This window comes from Opisthorchis viverrini (assembly GCF_000715545.1).
Source record: "Opisthorchis viverrini unplaced genomic scaffold opera_v5_48, whole genome shotgun sequence".
Classification (NCBI taxonomy): domain Eukaryota; kingdom Metazoa; phylum Platyhelminthes; class Trematoda; order Opisthorchiida; family Opisthorchiidae; genus Opisthorchis; species Opisthorchis viverrini.
The window spans coordinates 1,372,710-1,391,502 of record NW_008751704.1 but is presented as its reverse complement, the minus strand read 5'-3'; the positions used below and the strand labels follow the sequence as shown (position 1 = coordinate 1,391,502).

Below are 18,793 nucleotides of genomic sequence, written 5' to 3'. Positions count from 1 at the left end.
AAAAGCCTTAGGGTGAAAAGAACAGAGTAAGAGTGGGTGAGGGAGGGGACCTAGTGCTGGCTTATGTCAAGCATACTGAGGTGCCTACACCTCCGACCGCTCAATCAGACAATCTGGAAAGAAACTGACAGCAAGAACGCCACTGACATCGATTAACCGCCATTTCTTGCAACGTCTTCAGCCATGCACAGATGGGGGTCACGGGGACCCCATCCTAGGAGGCGTACAACACCAACAACACTGAAAAATCTTGGAATTGGATTCCATGAAAGTAGGTGTGACAGTAACGATCGTGACATTTTTAGGAAACGATTCTACCATTATCAACGTTTATCGTGTGCACTTCAGTGGACAAGCTACACTACTGATTTTCACTGATTTTAAGCAGGTCAGTGAATCACTAACTGGTGATTAGTAACTGAATACTGTAAAGGGCTTGAAGTTCATTTGTGAAGAAACGTTTCTGTTAACAGGTCCATTATGGACAAAGAAGGCCAAGCAAGCTTAAATTGAAAAAAAAAACAGTAGTATCGTGGTGAAAAAAATTAAATGCGCATTCACTTCGGACAGTTTTGTTGCATCATTATTAGACTGCAGATTGTGTTTTGTTATTCTGGAGACGATAAACTGATGCAGATTTTGCCGAAAATATCAGAAAGGATGGTGTTTTTGCCTTAGACTAATTCACTAAAATTGTTTTCTGTAATTCGATGAGAAAGTGCACTGTCCAGTGATTTTCAGTGTGTTCCAAGCCAAAAGTTTCAGCGAGCTTGAAAAAGCAACTAACTAAATGGGCACAAACTCTGAGCGCGGATGCTTTTGAAAACCTCCAAATAATGCTTACAGCCACCTTTTTTGGGCCAGCGCGTACAGTCTGGTGGGTTAGTTGATTTACTACAGTCTAATCCATTCTAAAGCATAAACTCAGCTGACGTGGTCATGTGATTCATCGGCACAGTCAATGACCTTAGGAAGTAAGCACCAACCATTTTAAACATTGACAAAGATAGCTTGTGACTTGCCTCTTGACAAGTCGAGACGGTTGCCAAAGGAAGTCCTGTCCAAATACAGCCCACATACTGTCTGAATGACAGCACATTTGGAAACAATGAGAAGTAAAACCAAACTATATCTGGTCCTAGCTGTTATATACTATCCAAATCGCTCAACCAAGCATTTTGTATGAATTCAAAGCTTTAACCACCCCAGCAGTTATGTTTTTCTTTCAGTTAAGTACTACACAGTAGGACTGAGTATCGTCTGCTTCGGTAAGTTACTCATGATCAACTTTTGTCTTCATGGGCTACCATCTTCAAAGTGCACACGCAGCTAAGTGCCACATGAAGTTGTCTTCACCGACACACACCTGTTCACCTCAGTCAAAACTATGACCAAATACTTTTTGTAATAAACCCACGTGTGGAAATATTTATCTTTTGTCCTCAACTGCACCTTAAGCACTGCGCGTGCCACACTAAAAACTACTGTGATCTGCATTACTACCCCGGAGAACACAACCAAATCCATGGTATAGTGCTGTGAAATCTTATAACTTTTGTGCATATCACTCATTGAACAAACGAGGTACGGTCATATTGTACTTCCAGTGAACGCATCTCTGATCATTACAAAACTGTGCTTCAGTGTGGACAACACAAATTCTAATTTCATTTACGAAGCGCACTTGTAATCTGGAGGAAGTCCCTCAAAAAATCAACCTAAATGTGTGATTTCTCTAGTGCCGAATTGCCATGGTGGAAAACAAATTCTTACAAGGTTTGAATTGTCAATTGTTTATGTTTCAAAGCAGTTGCTTATTAGCACCTGATCTCACAGTTGCATTCAGTTAGTTGAGACTAGTTAAACTGCATCAACTCAAAAACGATCTCTCGATAGTGGTACTCGGCGCCCTGAACCGCCTCCTCGTGGTGCCAGCTAGGTACCTCGGATATCCATCTGGGTGAGTTGAGACTTCAGCAGCTCAGAACAGGACCAAACAACGTGCTTGGTTTCAAAGTGGTGACTATTTTCAACAATCACCAACATGATCCAAATGACCCGTCTGCATCACCTCCAAATGGTACACGGCGGAGAATCTTGAGGCTCACATGTAAGAACTTGGGAAATGCCACAAACCGACAGCTGGATTGGTAGCTCTCCGTCAGTTCCACGTTCATAAGTTGTTGGCACGAACGTAGTCACCCAGTTCGTCTGTGCTGCTTGTTTTTGCCTGTTTCTGGCGAGAAGTTTCATGGATTAACACTGCCAATATGCACACCCCACTCAGCACAATGCAGATAAACATGGCCAAGGAAAAATTTATGGTGCCAAGTGAACCCAACAATGGTAATAGTCACTCTTGCATCTAGCTGAAAAGTTGTGTCATTCTTGTGAGAGTGAAACAATCTTTTCCTTGTCATTCGCCTAGCAGATCAAGACCAAGTTATCTGTTTTAAAATGGCAAACAAAACTGAATTCCAGCAGGTGCAGAAACCGCTCGATGAAGTGACACCTTTCCCGCTGACGTCATATCAAAGAATCAATACCACAAGAACTACTTAATACCGAGGCTGACACATTCGCTGATGCTAAGCCAAGTCATCCGTCCTCAGATGTTGGTTAATTACCTCAGTTAGTTTAGTCATAGCTGGCTACGTCTAATGGCGCACAACCTCGGCAGCCATTGGCAAACCGGACTCATTATTACACTCCTGAGTTCATTCATCCAGATACAGTGAGAAGTGTGTGTGTGTGTGTGTGCGTGTGTGTGGAAAATGTGCTTTCTACGCAGTGCCTAGTACTTCCCAGGTTTTGGCGCGGCTGTTTAGAATCACAGTCTTTGTTTCCAATTCCAAAATATGCACGCGAACATTAAAGAAGATCCAGTGACTGAGTCGTGGAATAAACTACAAAAAACCATAATGGTTTTAGTTTGCTTTAGTTTAGTCTGCTTATTCGCTTTACCTTTTTTGATTCCATCGCTTATAATTATGCTCTCCGGGTTACGTGAATTACTCACAAACTTGTGAAGCTCTTTAATTAGGGGTGGGTTCATGGTGAACGGTGGATGTTCTGTCGTGGAAACTGTAGTCAGCCGGAAGGTATGAAGCACTTAACCTAATTCTGCTGAGTTACGCAGCAAACGGAATTTGAAAAAGGTCTTGGTTATCTGAGACGGGCCTTTTGCTGGGAGTTGACAGCATCTGCTCAAGATGCTGTCAAACTTCTTTTATGACGTTTGACCTGATGACCGCTCGGTGGAGTCAAACAATGATGATGAACGGATGGGGACGGAATCTCTGCTTGGCAAGAACTGGAACAGAAATGTGGTGATAATGAATGTGTTCTAGCTGTTACCTGAGTCCTACATGCCCCTATTATCAGCATTTTGGTTCAAAAATAGCTGATCAAGTCATCTCGAGGTATCCAGTTCCTTAGTCCGCTAAGGTTATAGTTTTTGGACAAGGGTTTGCGAATCCTTTCGGGCTTTCTACACATGCATGAGTCATTTACACGGTGTTGACCTTTTTACACGACCAATGTTTTTTCAAGCCTCATGTCTTTTGTATCTTGAATGTGCCAACCCCTTCTGCTCCGTTAAGGACGTCAAGCAGCACTAATTCTCATGCCAATTGTTGGTTTCTACGTATTTTTCACGTCAAAGTCTGCTACACATAACGGAAGTTTCTTAAAGCAATTGACCGATCTAGTGGTAGCACGCTCTCTTGTGGACCTGTCTTGTTCTCAGTTACGTCCGTGTTTACATTCTCCGGCTTACGTTACGTTCTTGATCATTCAAAATTTTTACCAAAATCTCAAAATATTTCGCAAATGAAAAAGAAATATGATTCACAGAACCACCAGTCAGGATTCAATCATGGAGAATGGTGATGAATTTTCGTTTAAAGATATACTGTCGTTTGAATTTCGGTGAGAATCACTTAGAGACCACTGTATTAAACGGATCCAAAGTGTATGAGCTTTACATATTTTTCAACTCTGATGGGTATTCCGCCACATGTGTAAGCCTTATCTGCCTGGAATAAAGTCACACAATTCTACCTGGCCCTGGTCGAATAGGACTATTGGTTAACGTTACATCTTTTTGGAAGCGCTAGTGAACTTAGTTCAACTTGAATGCGACGACTGTTGATTGCATCCCATCAATCCGGTTTAACTAGGTGCCAATTTCATTAGTGTAACCGTGCGGCTAAGTAGAGTAGAGTTTAGAGAAATACATTCACTTGCATACCGATTGGGCTTTGACGGCAGAATCACCTGAACCCAGCTGAATCCCTCGTTTATGATGTCTCTAAGCGACTAAGTGTGCTCCACAGGCCAACCTATGTTTCATTTGGCACGTTATTCCACATATCGAGATACATTATATAGACGTAATACACTACTTACAAGGTTGCTGAAACTCCTCGACAGCCCACGACCGGTTTTGCCCTTCTTGGGGCTAATCATTTAAGCGCAGCCCTCAAGTTCTCGTCAACCACATGTTCTACTGAATGCTGGATAATCATGACGTTGCCATCTAATCGATGAAATGTTAACTGAGATTCCGCTATGCATTTCCCGAGAGGTGTAAAAGAGACGGTACAATTCCTGCTCTCCTCCGAACTAGTCACCTGGGTGTCGCCCATGTACGTTGGCTATTACAGTAGCCTGATGTAAAGTGCACACTTAATCTGGATGGATGATGAACAAAACGTCAGGTACAATGATGAACTTACTTTCTGTAGTAAAGCTTTAATACGTAAAGATGAGGATTCGTGAAGGTTATCGTCACAGTGTTCAGTGTTACTTCGGAAACGGAGTGAACAAGACCAGGAATTCTACTCTCTAAAAAGACATGAAAAAAGAAAAATGACATCAGTTCCATCAGCTGAACACCGTTTATATTTATAGAAAACCTTGCTTTAAAGCATAACTGACAAGGGTCGATTTCGAATGGTTATTAAAAGCAATCCTGGTAATGTGTTTCAGTTCTCAAATTGTTCAAATTGCTCAGAACTCTAAACGCTCATTCGATCATTCTGAGCAAAAACGAACATCGTGAATGCCATCGGTGTCAGTTTACACCCATATTGTATTTTAGTTCTTCTTTTGGAAGTTGGACGGAACAAAACACGAAATCTCTGTTGAAAACCACAGTGTCTCCTTTAAGGTCTCACCCCAAAATTTAGCATATCACAATCGCTGGCGTCCTGCGTGGCACATTACTTCATCCCCACGAATTGTATCAATGGACTCGCTCGTCGAGTGAGGTATTCAGTATGCAATTGGGAATCACCTTGTTTTGAGTTGGTAACATCGAGCAGTGAGAAAATGATGATCAAGACCAGAGGATGACTCAGATTCCCGCCAGAAGAGATCTTGTCCTACAGCAACACGGCAAAAATGATGAACACTCAAATCTGACTATTGTCTGGCGTGGTTGGTTGTAACATCCAGAAGCGTTCAATATTGGCTACTGTTGGTGGCTTGTCTTACCGTGCCCAAGTAAAAAGGAAATCAGATTCACCAAACGAGCCTAACTAGACGAAACGTGCACCACACTACAATTCCTTTATTGTTTTGCTCCAGGACGGGAACAATCTTGCCCAAAGCAAGAGGTTAGGCGTACAGACTACGAAATTTGTCTAAGATAACTAATTAGAATAGACGGTCTATCACACCTTATTTGAGAAAAGACAGTTCGTTGTGTTGTTTCGATGCTATTCACACAAATATCTGTTCTTCAAGGCGATTACTGTGCATCAAATTTATTCTCGTCGCCAAAGAAGCTGGAACCTCTGCCGAACAATTTTAATCGCTCAAAGAGTTCGCTATGTTCTAGTCAACTTATCACTGTGAAAACTCTAATCAAGCCAGACATTCAGGAAACCGTCGAATCGTCGATTTTGATCACACATATCCTCTGTAAGAAAAAACTGATCGATACATGAAACCTGGCCTAACCAACTTCGAATCTGAGAACATACAGCCACAACTTTCCGAACAACGAATTCTGGGAAATGAGTCAAAACGCGAATCAGATGATTTGAATTATGAAGCAGTGAATCTCTCGCTGATGGAGAATTCCTCTTGGTTCCAAATAACCCCTATAAACGCGTTGGTAATTACGGGATTGGAATTTCAACAGTAATCTACCTAGAAGGAGATCTCCGAAAAGAGTGATCACTCACTTGGATGATCCAGATTAGTGTCACTTATGAGCTACAGCGAGCATCAGCATTGTATACAAAGAGTTGCTAATCCCTCAGAAAAGATTAGATGCTCACTTTTTTGCAGTGGTCCCAAATTGGGATGGAAATTTTCTGTTCCCCATGAAATAGCATTATTTATCACTCTCGTTTATATTGCACAAAAGAAATGGTATCACTAAATTTTGCACTTGCAGAATCTATTTTTTCCTCCCATGAGGTTCCCATTTTAAAGTCCCGGTTTTTTAATAACAGACAATAAGCCAAATGGACGGTGCAGCTCAAGCCCTGAAATACCATAGGCAGAAGGCGACAAAGTCAAAACACCAAATTGAAGCAAGGATGGTCGTTTTGCCGCCTACTCGTAAATAATCCATAAAGTCAACTGGTATGTGAGAGTCAATACCAAGTGTGTTTGTCCTGAAATGTTAGGTGCATGAAAAAGGTGATTCAGCTCAAATATGGAATGCATCCCATCAAATCAAGATGACTTGTTTACTTTGTCACTTTCGCATGAGGTCAGATATCGACCGGCCAAGAGATAAGATTAACCACAGAAAAGTTGCAAGTAGACTGAACTAGTTAATTGAGGTGGTTTCTGATTACTTCTTTCAGGAAGGTTAATAACGAACTCTGTGGCGGAAACAACAGACTGTGCGGAAGGCTTTTGTCGGTGGCAGTACTTCACATGGCGATCAAGAAATCTTAGGTGAAAATGATGGGAAATTTAGAATTATGACTATGGAGTGTAAAAACAAATATTATCTGTACAAATACCACTGGAAGTGACAAGAAGATTGTGTGCAAGCAGGATATCACCTGGCTGGTTTGGTTAGGAATCACTTATGAGAAGACATTTGGCCTGAGCTAATCGAATTGACTGATATGTCACTGACATAAACTTCAAAATACATAGACTATCAACATCGAGTAGTAGAGCGACCATATCCCTGTAACTGATTCGTTCCTCGCTGGCCGTTCTCCTCAAACAGCCATACTAGAAGCAAGTGGCCCACAGATAGACGCAATCCGATCAGTTTCCTTCATCCAGGACCAAACACAAAACCCTTGCAGATATGCACCACGCAGGTATAATAATTATTGTTTGGTAACTCGTATGTCACTGATCCGTTTGTTGATTGGCGCTCAAATGACGAGTAAAGCGTCTTTCTTTCCGTTATGTGTCGCATTAGGGTCATCAGATTTCATGACTTTATTTTGTTGATTCACTTGTACTGTGAGTTCTCTGAATTTCAACCGAAAGAGGCCCTGTTAATTAACCTCTGTGTCCTAACTCCTGTTACTTCTAGTCGATGGATGAAGGTGAAATTTTGGTTGGATCCTAGCCAAGTACACAAAGTTATATGAGCTGCTGTTGTTGTTAAGCGTAGTAAAATTTGGCAAAGATATCTAAATGGTGACGACCTTCATGGCTTCAACTTAGCACTGATCGGTCAGGTTATCGCTCAAACAACAAACTGGTAACTTTTGGAGCGATGTGACTCAGATTAAGGGAACTTCAACAACCGGAAACCTCTGATCGCAAAATTTCCATGCTGTATACTTTGTAGCATTTAGAGCCATATAAGCTGATTATTGGTAATTTCTCGCCGCTTACACATACATCTTACATATGAAACAGGCAAGATCAATCCATGGAGATGAGGAGGCATATAAGATAGTAGTCACTAGGTGGCCGTATAATATGCATAATTTAAAGCCTAGTTCGTCCACTTATTAGATGAACCAAACAGTAGTATAAAACTCCTGTGTCTGAGCTCTTTGACAGCTGGTAAATGCTGAAACGTCACGGATACCTTACAAAGTGGGATGGGACAAACAGTCAGTTCTAATCGTGGGCATCACCCTCAGAACCATGAACCCCACCAATGTAATTTGTCAGACTTCATTATTGTATAATCAACCCATCACATTGGTTGATTGCGTAGGCTTACGCGTATACCCGAGTTCTCCGTAAACAAGAGACATGAAATTATTCGTGAAAAGCCCTTTGTTTGACGGCGATACACTAGACACTACATTATTCCATACTTTCTTGTCCTATTCTCTCCTGCCCAGTATTATACCATGCCACCCCACACTGTGCCATACAATGCAATGCAACACTTTACTACACTATAATGTGCTGCACTATACCATATTATACTATATCGTACTATACCGTACTGTGGTCTGTTGGTGGAGCATGTATTACGAATCCTCTCTCCGGGTAAACTCATCTGATGGCAATCATCTTGTAAGAACCATTTATGGTGACCTGTGTCAGATGTCTCCTGCAAGTGTTTAAAGCGCAGCCAACACGTCACTGTGACCTATGTTCTATTTGGGTAGACCTATAGCAAAGGCCCAGAGAGTTCAGTCCATCGGTGAAGGAATCCCTGTTGCATCCGAATGCTTCAAAACCAGCTGCCACATATTCCACCAATATTCGGTGGAATTCTAACTTCAGGCTCATTCTGACTTAATAGGCAAATCTACCACCACTGGCTAAATGATGAGCTGACTATCTACCAATAGTCAAACTATCTGATAGACCGGCTGACTAGGCTTAATTTTCAAGTTTTTTGGTGCGTAAACATTGCTCATTTGAACTGAATCCCTGTTCAAACGAGTGGTGGTTCTGAAAACCGATGCGTTGCTTGATCAGAAGGAATAATGAGTACTAGTTGGTTAAAATCCCGTGAAGTTTTTCTAACGTTGGCGTTCTTGTGGTAACATCAGACTGTTTCTTGCCTTGCGCCCCGTGAATTTTTCTAACGTTGGCGTTCTTGTGGTAACATCAGACTGTTTCTTGCCTTGCGCCATGCCGTTAGCCTTATTCTCGCTGTAGTACGTGATACTTTTTATCATATGCGCCCCCTTCATCTGTTTCTTGCCAGGTACATCCATATAAATGTCGCCATACTGTATGTTTCAGGTTTGATATACTATAGAATCTGCGTTATCAGGCAGGAGACATGCTTCGTTTTCAGCGAGGCTTATTTGTCCGGCAGTCAACATTGCATCGTTGCTCACCCACTGTCCACTGTCTGCTGGCTGGTCGATTAATATGAAACCATTATTGGCTTAAATTTCCCTCACCTTCTGGAGCATGAGTCGTCTGCTATGAGCATTTCAATAAGTGTGAGCAATTACGCTTACGTACCCCAACCACCACTCTAGAATATAATTTCCTCATCTGGAATATCTGCTGAATGTCAACACATTCGTACTTATCTGATAACATAGGCAAACTGACATGATCTCCAGCTGGCGTGATTTCTTTAGACGAATGGATGGCCTAATTTAGTGGGCAGTGCACAGAAAGAATGCAAGGACTGTGAGATATCAACAACATCGTGGGAAAATAGCCGTGAGGATTGTCTGTGCAGAAGGATACAATCCAGTTTGAGACACCCATAGCTTATCTTCAATCTCCGCTCGTTCTGTACAGAAGAAAATGAAATCGAATGTGCCTTACTTCATGCAGTCTGAGTTCAGAAGAACACGTGAATATTAGATTGCTCTTTATAGAAACCTCCGCCAGAATGCTACGGTGATCGCTGTGGACATACATGGAGGAAACTAAGGCGGCAAATTTGAGGGCCATTCACAGAATGCAAGGGACAGTTGCACCTGAGTATTGATGTCGAGGGAGCGAGCGAGCGGGGTACACTTAAATCAGGGCGACAGTTTTTTCGTACTATATCCTGTCAAACTAAGCCACCGGTTGTGGTTACTGACCTCAGAGAAATATGCTATTCGAGTGTCTCATAAACTACGGTCAAAAATTAGCTTGTCTCCTGGCTATCAATATCGTTTGGAGACTACATTGAGTGTCTTTAGTTTCTTTTTTCGGGTTAAAATTTCAATACTAATTCCAAGTAGGTTAATCGTCTTTGAAGCGGTTCAAGCATTTTGTTATGATATGTTAGACAGAGTTGCCAAACCTGGAGGATTCTTCTATGAAGTGAATTCTTACAGAAAATGGCCTCATCACATAGCTAAAACAGACCGACGTTGAAGCCAGAGACGCCAAACATTTGTAACAAATAATTTTGCACACTGAACCCGATGTCATGTGAAAATATCGGGTTTTTCCTCCAGAAGAACACGTTGTTAAAACAGGCTTCTCAGTTGCGCAATCAGGCGCACTGAAGATGGTGTTGTTCTTTATCATGATTATTTATTATGCGCACCAGTAATGTTAGTCAAAGAAGTGCAAATGTCTTCCGACAAGACGATCATCTGCAAGAGACTTACTCCGTTGGCAAATAGTGAGGGCTTCATAGCAAATCTCAAAATCCAGAACGCTTATGACGACTGTAAATAGGTGTTAAGGGAGATAAAAAGCCCCACACTAGCAAAGGATGGATAATTTTTCCATCCGACTCAAGAACAACAAATTTATGTCGTGTGCCTGAATTTCCGACCGGAAATGTGCCTGAAAGGTCATAAGGTGTCCAGAGTGATTATGCATATTTTTGTTCCAGCGTCGTCACGTTGTTCTAGTCATACTTGATTATCAGCAGGCTGCGGGATGCACATTTCGGAAGCCTTGTTGCTCTAAAGTCAGAATTGTGTAGTTCCGCACAATCCATGCTGTTCAGGATTATTGCGGCCGTAATCTTTTGTAGGTGGCAGAATCTGTTCTGTTATCGGGGTTGGAAATGAATATGAAAACTCCATTCCCATTCTGATAAGGTACAGATTGTCATGAAGGGGAAGCAATATCTCTGTCGAAAGATTAAAAATTTTTGGGACAAGAGCTGTTCGTCCTAAGTCAACAGCTGATATGTGTAGCCTGCGCATCAAAAATCACCTGGGAAATTTCCACATATTTGCTCACAAGACAAAACCGCAATCTGAGATAGAAGGCTACTACTTTGGCTTGTCATGCGATAGATTTGAAGACAAAAATTCGCGTTTAGCTCAACACAACCAGTCGACATGCTAACACGCAAGTTTGTAGTGCATGTATTACCCATTTTCACGCCCTACTTCTCATCGCTTTCAACCTCGTGGATTAATAGCGTGTGATGAAAGTAAAGGCCATATATCGCGCAAACTTATTTGCTTCTGTTAAAACCATGGCAAGCCTGGTTCCACTGGTTAAAACAAACACGTATTTTATGCTAGGACAGGCTTTTTCCTTGTAGGGTAAGGCACTGAAGGTTCACAGAAAAACAGTACCCATGTCATTGTAGTTGATCCAATTTATAGGGTCTATTTCGCACTACATCCAGAGAGCGTTACTAGTAATTGCGGAATGGGACAGTGGATGCCCAATACTGAGAGCTGAAGATACCCCTACCTGGCATGCTTCCCATAGTGTCCTGTCTACCTCAAAATAGCAAGTCTAATAAATTTTACTTCTAGGTGTCACTAGCCACTCCTCGGTAACCATGGTCAATATCGCTTGTTCGTAAAATCGGAGGGTTGTGATAGAAAACTGCAGTCATGTGGGTTTGTGACCTTCTACTGGCGAACCGTCACTCTCAGAGTGCAACTACACTATCTTGTTAAGTCACTCGCCACTTATGGATTTGAGTTTTCCGGTGCACTGCGAACCATGAAGAATATCAGTGCCTCGTATTCTTTTAAAGGTCAATTCCTGGCAGATTGTCAGCTCTTTCAGTGAAAATCCCGCCATATTGAGCGATATATGCGTTTCATTACACTGTTCGAAATCAGTGGTTGCGTGAAGGCAAGCAATACCCGGCAGTACCGGGTAAACAGGTGTGCATTCAAACTATCACATAGACATAGATATCTCCAAAACTTTCTTCGTGCAAGCATCACGAACATTTCGTCGCTCTTGTATGACACATATATCTGGCTCCTAATAAGATGAGAGAATTGCCACGCCCTCAACACAGTGGAAAATGCATTAATACATCAAGCCTCGAGGCCTAAACAGGTTGTTTGCCTTTTTGAAGGAAATTTCGGTTTCAAACACGCCAGGCAAATTTAGTCGCTGAAAAACATGGTTTCTGTCTAGCAGATAGATACGGTAGCTTTGTGCAAACTGTTTTTATTTTACTAAAATTCCCTTTTAAAAAATCCCCCTTATTCCGTGCACAAGCGTCAGAACAGGTATATTAGCTCCACAGAAAGAACCAAAGGATAAAAACCAACAATGTTATACCATATTATTCAGTTTAAAGACACCTAATCAACAACCAGGATGGCGGAGAGGCCAAACTGGTCTACAAATTTGCGACGCATGGTGATCAGTCGGCAAAGTAAAGACTTAGTGGCTAGAAAACGCCGTTTACTTGGACTTTAATGCTGATCAGCATGATGTTTCAAACAGCTAGTTTACTTCTTCGACGTATCAAGCTGAAAATTTCGTTGTGCTTGAAAACTTCATTTCTAAGAAGGCAAAGTCCTAGACTCAAAATCCACCATGGCAGTTAACTATTGTCAGTACTTGTGATCCCTTAGTTAATCACTTTCTGCGCTAATTGAGCGCTGTGAGGGCGACGGCTAGATACACCTTCGAAAGTAATGACCAGGTTGTATGCGAGTACAAACATCGTGTAAACAAAGCGGTGAAATGGCCTAAAAATGTGGGTTTGCGGGTACATTCCGACGATTGGTATGTGACATTCTGGTTTCCAAAATACTTTTATTACCAAAAACCTACTTGGTGTCATAGATAGAGGCTTCTAGTCCTAAGTTTTGAGGACCAGTTTGATGTACCTCTTGTTAGTGATAACACACTCGTGATAACGCACTTGCAAACGTCTGTTTATCATATTTCATTGATTCAAACTTTCTCTGGAGACAAGCATTGATTTAAGGTACCCCAGTAATTGGAACGTTTTAGATAAGAGGAAACGTCAATTTATGACCTGTTACCGAACCACCTTATTGAGAGTTTTTTTCGCTTCAGACGTTTAGTTAGTGACACTGAGACACCGTGAGCTTCCGGTAATTATTCTGTCCTAATATTCTCAACTTGCAGACACCAGTAATATTGAATATGTTTTCGAACTCGGCTATGGAGAATCGAGGTTAGTTATTATTTCAGTGAGCGGGCAATTTACATGTGATATTACCATGGACGAATTGACTGCTGCAAATTATGTCGTGATTACGCGAAATTTAAAATTGGCGATTATCACCCAAAGCTATAGACAGAATCTTCTTAACAATAAACTGTTCGCTTCAATATACTTCTGCCTACAGGATACAACTAATTCCAAGTCCCCTCTTTAGATAGAAACCAACTTCTTTTTATCTATAAGAAAACTAGAGATAACAAAATGAAGGAATGAAATTCGGTCTGTTATCTTAATAAACATGCCTAAAACATGCTTAAAACCCAAAACTGGTTTGCTGTGAACTTCTTCAGGGGAGATATCAGTCGAAAATATGGCATAGATTGCGCAATCAAGGCTAACCAGTCCAATGGCAAGCGTGAATAAAGATCGTTCAACTTTGAAAATAAGGTTATTCGAGTGGGCCGTGCTCTGTCAAAGTAAAAAACCCTCCATGAATGTTCCCGCTAACAACAGATGGTAGCTTAAAACCTCAGGAACAAAGTCTCCGTCATGGTGTCCCACAGAGTAATTGCTGTGTTTTGCGTAGAGTTCCGTGTTTACATACTTCTATACCCTTGTGTTTATACGTCCACCTAGATGAAAAAACTAATATCGGTCTGAAAATCACCTGCAAGCTAATGAAACGGATTTTATGGGTAAAAATCCCGTTGTGCCCTGCTTGCGCTAAATAGGTGTCTAACTCAGGTTTTTCTCCAAACTGGATCTAAAATAGTTTCAATAGCCAGCTAATGAACGGACCACCTAGTTCTCTATTTAATTCTTCAATATACAGTTCATACCTTGTACCTGGAATTTGTTGCCTTCAATTTCACACGCATGTTCAGCCGTGGTCCGTGAGTCGGGAATCCCTCAGTTGATGAATTAGTAGCGTCTTTCCTCCTTAAACCACGACTCAGGTGTTGGCTTAGATGAGCTTTGTCCAGCATCGTTCGAATTTGGAAAAGAACATTTGCATTCAGATTTAGCTCAGCTGTTGTTAGGCAATAGGAAGTGGACAGTGTGCATATTACTAATTGTAAAGTGTCGTTCACTTTCTGTTTTGACATTAACGTATGGTCTTTAAATCTGGTGTTGCCAATCGAACTATACATGTTTTGTGCGTGCGTAGTTATGCTTGTAAACTTAAGAGTATGCCAGCCTTCGCTCTCGTATGGCAGCTAGGTATTAACTGGTTCCACAGCTGGACGAATAGGCATTGTTTCACGAGCAGGCAGTGTCCACGGTTAATTTGCCACTAAATTAGATTCGTCACAAAAAGATGTGGCACGGCTTTTCTCGATCCAGGCAATAATACATCTATTCTATACCTTTCGTGTAGGAGACGCCGCACGTGTTCACATCCCGTTTGACTTCAGTTTAAACAGCGACAGATAACATTAAGAGATTCTTTCTTTCTCCTTTGTTTTATCTGGTTGTGTAGCAATCCTGCCTCTCCGGTGAGATGTTACTGGAAACAATTCTTTTACACAATGTTCCATAAAGCTCAATCAGTTAATTCTCCTAGAGGCATAGAATAGTTTCACGTCGAATCATCACTACAGTCGATGTGATTTGCGAAACGCCGCAGACCCAAAGGTATCGCAGAATACTATTCTGCAAATGCTTGTCATAAAATACATGATTGGTGAAACACCGCAGTGGTGTTTCGGACAAAACCAAAGGTTGGCTTTTTCCTATATTTGATATAAATTTTGATCTCTTCCTGAACACTTTAGAAAAGTCTCCGGTTGAGCGAACATGGTCGACAACCTTTTGGATTATGTCTTCGCTTCTGAATACTATTTTATTTATCTGTTTCCTGCGTCAATTTTCAAAAACTTTATTGATACTTCTGCAAAGGCACTAGTGGACAGTTACATACCAAAGAGTGTTGTCTCCACGTGGAGAAATGCATTCCTATAATGGCCCTGTAAAGTCGTTCAAATGTGATTATGGTATAGGCAAGTTTCATTTCTGGGCCATCCATTAGGCTCCACCGTATGCATGTTTGATCTTCTACGCGCTTTATCTTCAATAAACGCTTTCCAAAAAATCTGGCTAAACGATGTCCTGTGGCACTGTATACAATTCGTTTCGGCATTTTTATCGATCGCTACATCCACAAGTTGCGCCTTCTCTGTATCGGAATTCTGTTGAAAACTTAAAAGCATCTTTGTGGTTTAGCCTCGAATGTTCTTCTACGCTCCTCAGTGAGACGTCTGTTGTGGAAGCTAAAACAGTCAACCCACATTAAACAAGTTGCAGTTTACACGTAACTTTTCGTGGTACCTTTCAAACCGACCCCTGACAAGTGACCAGGTAGGGTCGATTCATTGGCCTGGTGATTATTCTGACACGAATGACAAAAAGCTCACTTCAGAATTCTGCGCAAAACAAAAATGATTGTTGATAGTATTCGATGGCTTGTTGAGTTGCAACAATCTCTGGTTATTTCTCCTCCAATACGCTCCCCAAGTTTTTCTTATTTGCGTTCTCTATACTCCAGAACCGATGAGATGAAACCGTTATCAAACAACTCGCGTTAAGTAATGGAATAATTACTACAATCTGATATAGTCTGAAACCTATCTCTCAAACGGAAACTGTAATGCAGCAAGCGGCGCTTACACGCAGATACGTGCATTTCCCTCAGTAAATTCTGCGTGCTTGTTTGATATTTTCCCCATTCTTCCCACATTAGCCCTGGTATGTTGCACATTAGGTGCCCTTTAGATTATTTTAGCTGCAAGAGCAACCCCCAAACACTTGTCAAGCATGATTGCCCTTATTTCTTGGTTAATTCTTCAGAAAGTAAATGGAAAGCATTGGCTGTTAGCATCTACTTACTATTTCTTGCCGTCGACAATCTAATGTCTGGGAAATTTTTTCTCAAATATTCGAAATTGTGATTCATGCAACACACCTCACCACCTTCTATAAATCACTTGAAGAACGTGACAAGCTATGTGCATCATACGTGGATTCAAAACTCTAGGGAAGTGGGATCAGCACGGCTGGCTTAATCAAGAACTGTGTTTTGAAGCCGAGTTCCTTCCTTGTATAGTCGAACAAAGTTGACATTCTCAAAGGAAGTTATGTATGACCACCAAAGTGCAAAGTGCTGTTAGACCTGAGAAAAAATAGTGAAATTTTTATACTAAAATGACTGTTTCGTGCAAACGACACAAAAGGAGGCTATTTGATTATGATGCTGGGAAACTTTTGGAAGACAGAGTGAAAAAAATGTGCAACACATGGAATTGTGATATCACATTTTGAAAATAAGCTGAAAAACATGACCAACACACTTGTCGAGCATTAAATAAAAACCCTGCAATATTATTTTCTTCAATGCAATATTCTTAGCTAACCGGTTCCAACCATCTAGCTACATTGCAATTCAAGCATTGTACTTGCTACGACCACAGGCATTCTCATCCATTATCCGGGAGAATGACAGATAGAGCTTAATTCACAACGTGCATCGATATTCACTCTTGTCTGCCTTCTACGAGACGGACCGGTGAGGGTTTGCCTAAGAGGTTGTGGTAATAGCATCAATCTGCAGGCATCCATGAATGTATGTATCATTCAAAATCAAGCATACTCAAGCAACACGACATTTGTTAGCCTGCTGCACTTAGTTCTGGTTTCCTTGTGTGTCATTTTTCTTCATCGTTCCTTCACTTCTTTAGGCTAACCTTTCATCCGTAGCTGCTGTTTAAGAAATAGTTCTACTACAGCCTGTGTGTCAACCCAAGGTACGTCTAAAAAAGGGAAACTGCCGCGTATTTTATTGACACTTCGTGACACAGCACTTCTATACGGTTTGGTTTATAGACCGACATAGTGTGGTACGAAAACAGTCAGAATTGGAAACTCCATCAGTAACTAAAATAATGTGATGCACATATGTATACTCTACGCTCCGTTAAGCCGAAGATTTCGCATACGTTACAAACGTTACAAAACTGTATCTATGACGTATATTTTGTGGAAGTAGGATGTTTTGAATAACAGCCAAGCGAAAATAAGCAGCCTTGAGCTGACTCACCTATGCCAGCAGTAAGATCGACATGGTGCCTCTCTCTAGAACCAACTCTATGCGAACAGGTGAGATTATACATTTCCCCAGGGAACAGGTCGGGAACTGTGACGCTCACTGCCTCTGGCCCAGGTTTAATAACGGAGGTTTGTTGGTTATCTTTGGAGGCAGACACAAAGCCGACCCTTCTGGCACGCAATACCAGTTCTTCAAATAATGTACCACCTTGTGATAGATCCTGCGTACGGGCGAAGTTACAGCTCGCAGTGGTACCCGAAACACTAATTTGTAGTTCATCATTGATAACTCCTTGTGATAAAGCAACAGATACGGTCGTCAAGAAAACAAGTGTTCTCATACAATGTTCAACAGCTGAGGGCATGATTTCTAATAAGCTCAGAAATCCCATTTGGGCCTTTGATATGCGATGAATCCCAGAAAAAATTCGACGATTCATCTGAAATGTGAAGCAAATCAAAACCGAATTGTAGAATGAGTGGGCGGATTCTACAAGGTGATTAAAATCGACGGCATCGCGCGAATAGGCATTACGTATTTGCAAATATTTCAAGGTCACTCTATGTAGGTTAATCAGGGATTCAGAGATTCACGGAGTGATACACAGGATGAAGGCATTTGCACAAGTTTCCCCGGTTGGCTCTGTTCTCGTCGGTCAGAAGCTGTTGTTCACCTGAAAGACAGGAGAAAAAATGGTGTAGTGCTTGTCTTTATGTTCTCAGCACGGGGCAGTATGCTTGGCGGCGCAAGGATTAGCGTAAATTTAATGTCTAGTAGTGCTTTGAACTGGGTTCTAGAAGGAACGTGGACAACCGTCGGAGGAAGGTCATTCCACGAAACTACTACTCGAAATGAGAAAAAAATTTGTCCAATGAATGCATGCTCTTAGAGCCTGAAAATCTTCTTACTATGTCTCCGCCTTTAGTTTGCTGGGTCAACGGTGAAAAACCTGTTTGCCAAGCTTTGTTCAAACAGAACATAAGTGAGAATCAGGACCCCTCGGAGGCGACGGTACTCCAGGGGAAAGAGATCAAGCGTCGCCAGAAGTGCCTCGTAGTACACGGACTTGAAGCTGGCAACCATTTTCGTAGCGGCTCGCTGGGTGACGCACAATGAGGGTGACGTCTTTCGTGCGTCCTGAGTGGACAACTCGGTTGGCGTATTCTAGGAGTGGTCTTACATACGCTCCGTAGATTATTTGGAAGCCCGTGCAAGTAATACGGGAGAAGGTGAGTCGGATCGCCCGCAGAGTGACAAATGCCTTTTGGGCCGATTTCTCATGGTGCAGTAAGAGGGACTAGTTTTAGAAGACCCAGATGCCAAAATCCTTTTGGGCATCTATCCTCATGATGTTTTCTGGTCCCTTTTCACCATGCATAACAAAGGCTTTCGCCGAGTCTCCTGCAACTGACATCTGGACACAAACTCCGTCGTTCGGAGGAGGGTGCCCTTCCTACGACCGCTGCCTG

The 18,793-nt window shown here is 41.8% G+C and overlaps 1 protein-coding gene across 1 annotated transcript; it reads left to right on the top strand.

The window, feature by feature from the left end:
* Positions 1-5,950: 5,950 nt before the first annotated feature.
* T265_03395 (hypothetical protein) lies at positions 5,951-18,440 on the top strand (the record flags this gene model as incomplete). Its single annotated transcript, XM_009167864.1, has 3 exons — positions 5,951-6,124; positions 13,183-13,231; positions 18,250-18,440. 3 exons carry the CDS (start codon positions 5,951-5,953, stop codon positions 18,438-18,440), a joined length of 414 nt encoding a protein of 137 aa, XP_009166128.1.
* Between the last annotated feature and the right edge of the window lie 353 nt (positions 18,441-18,793).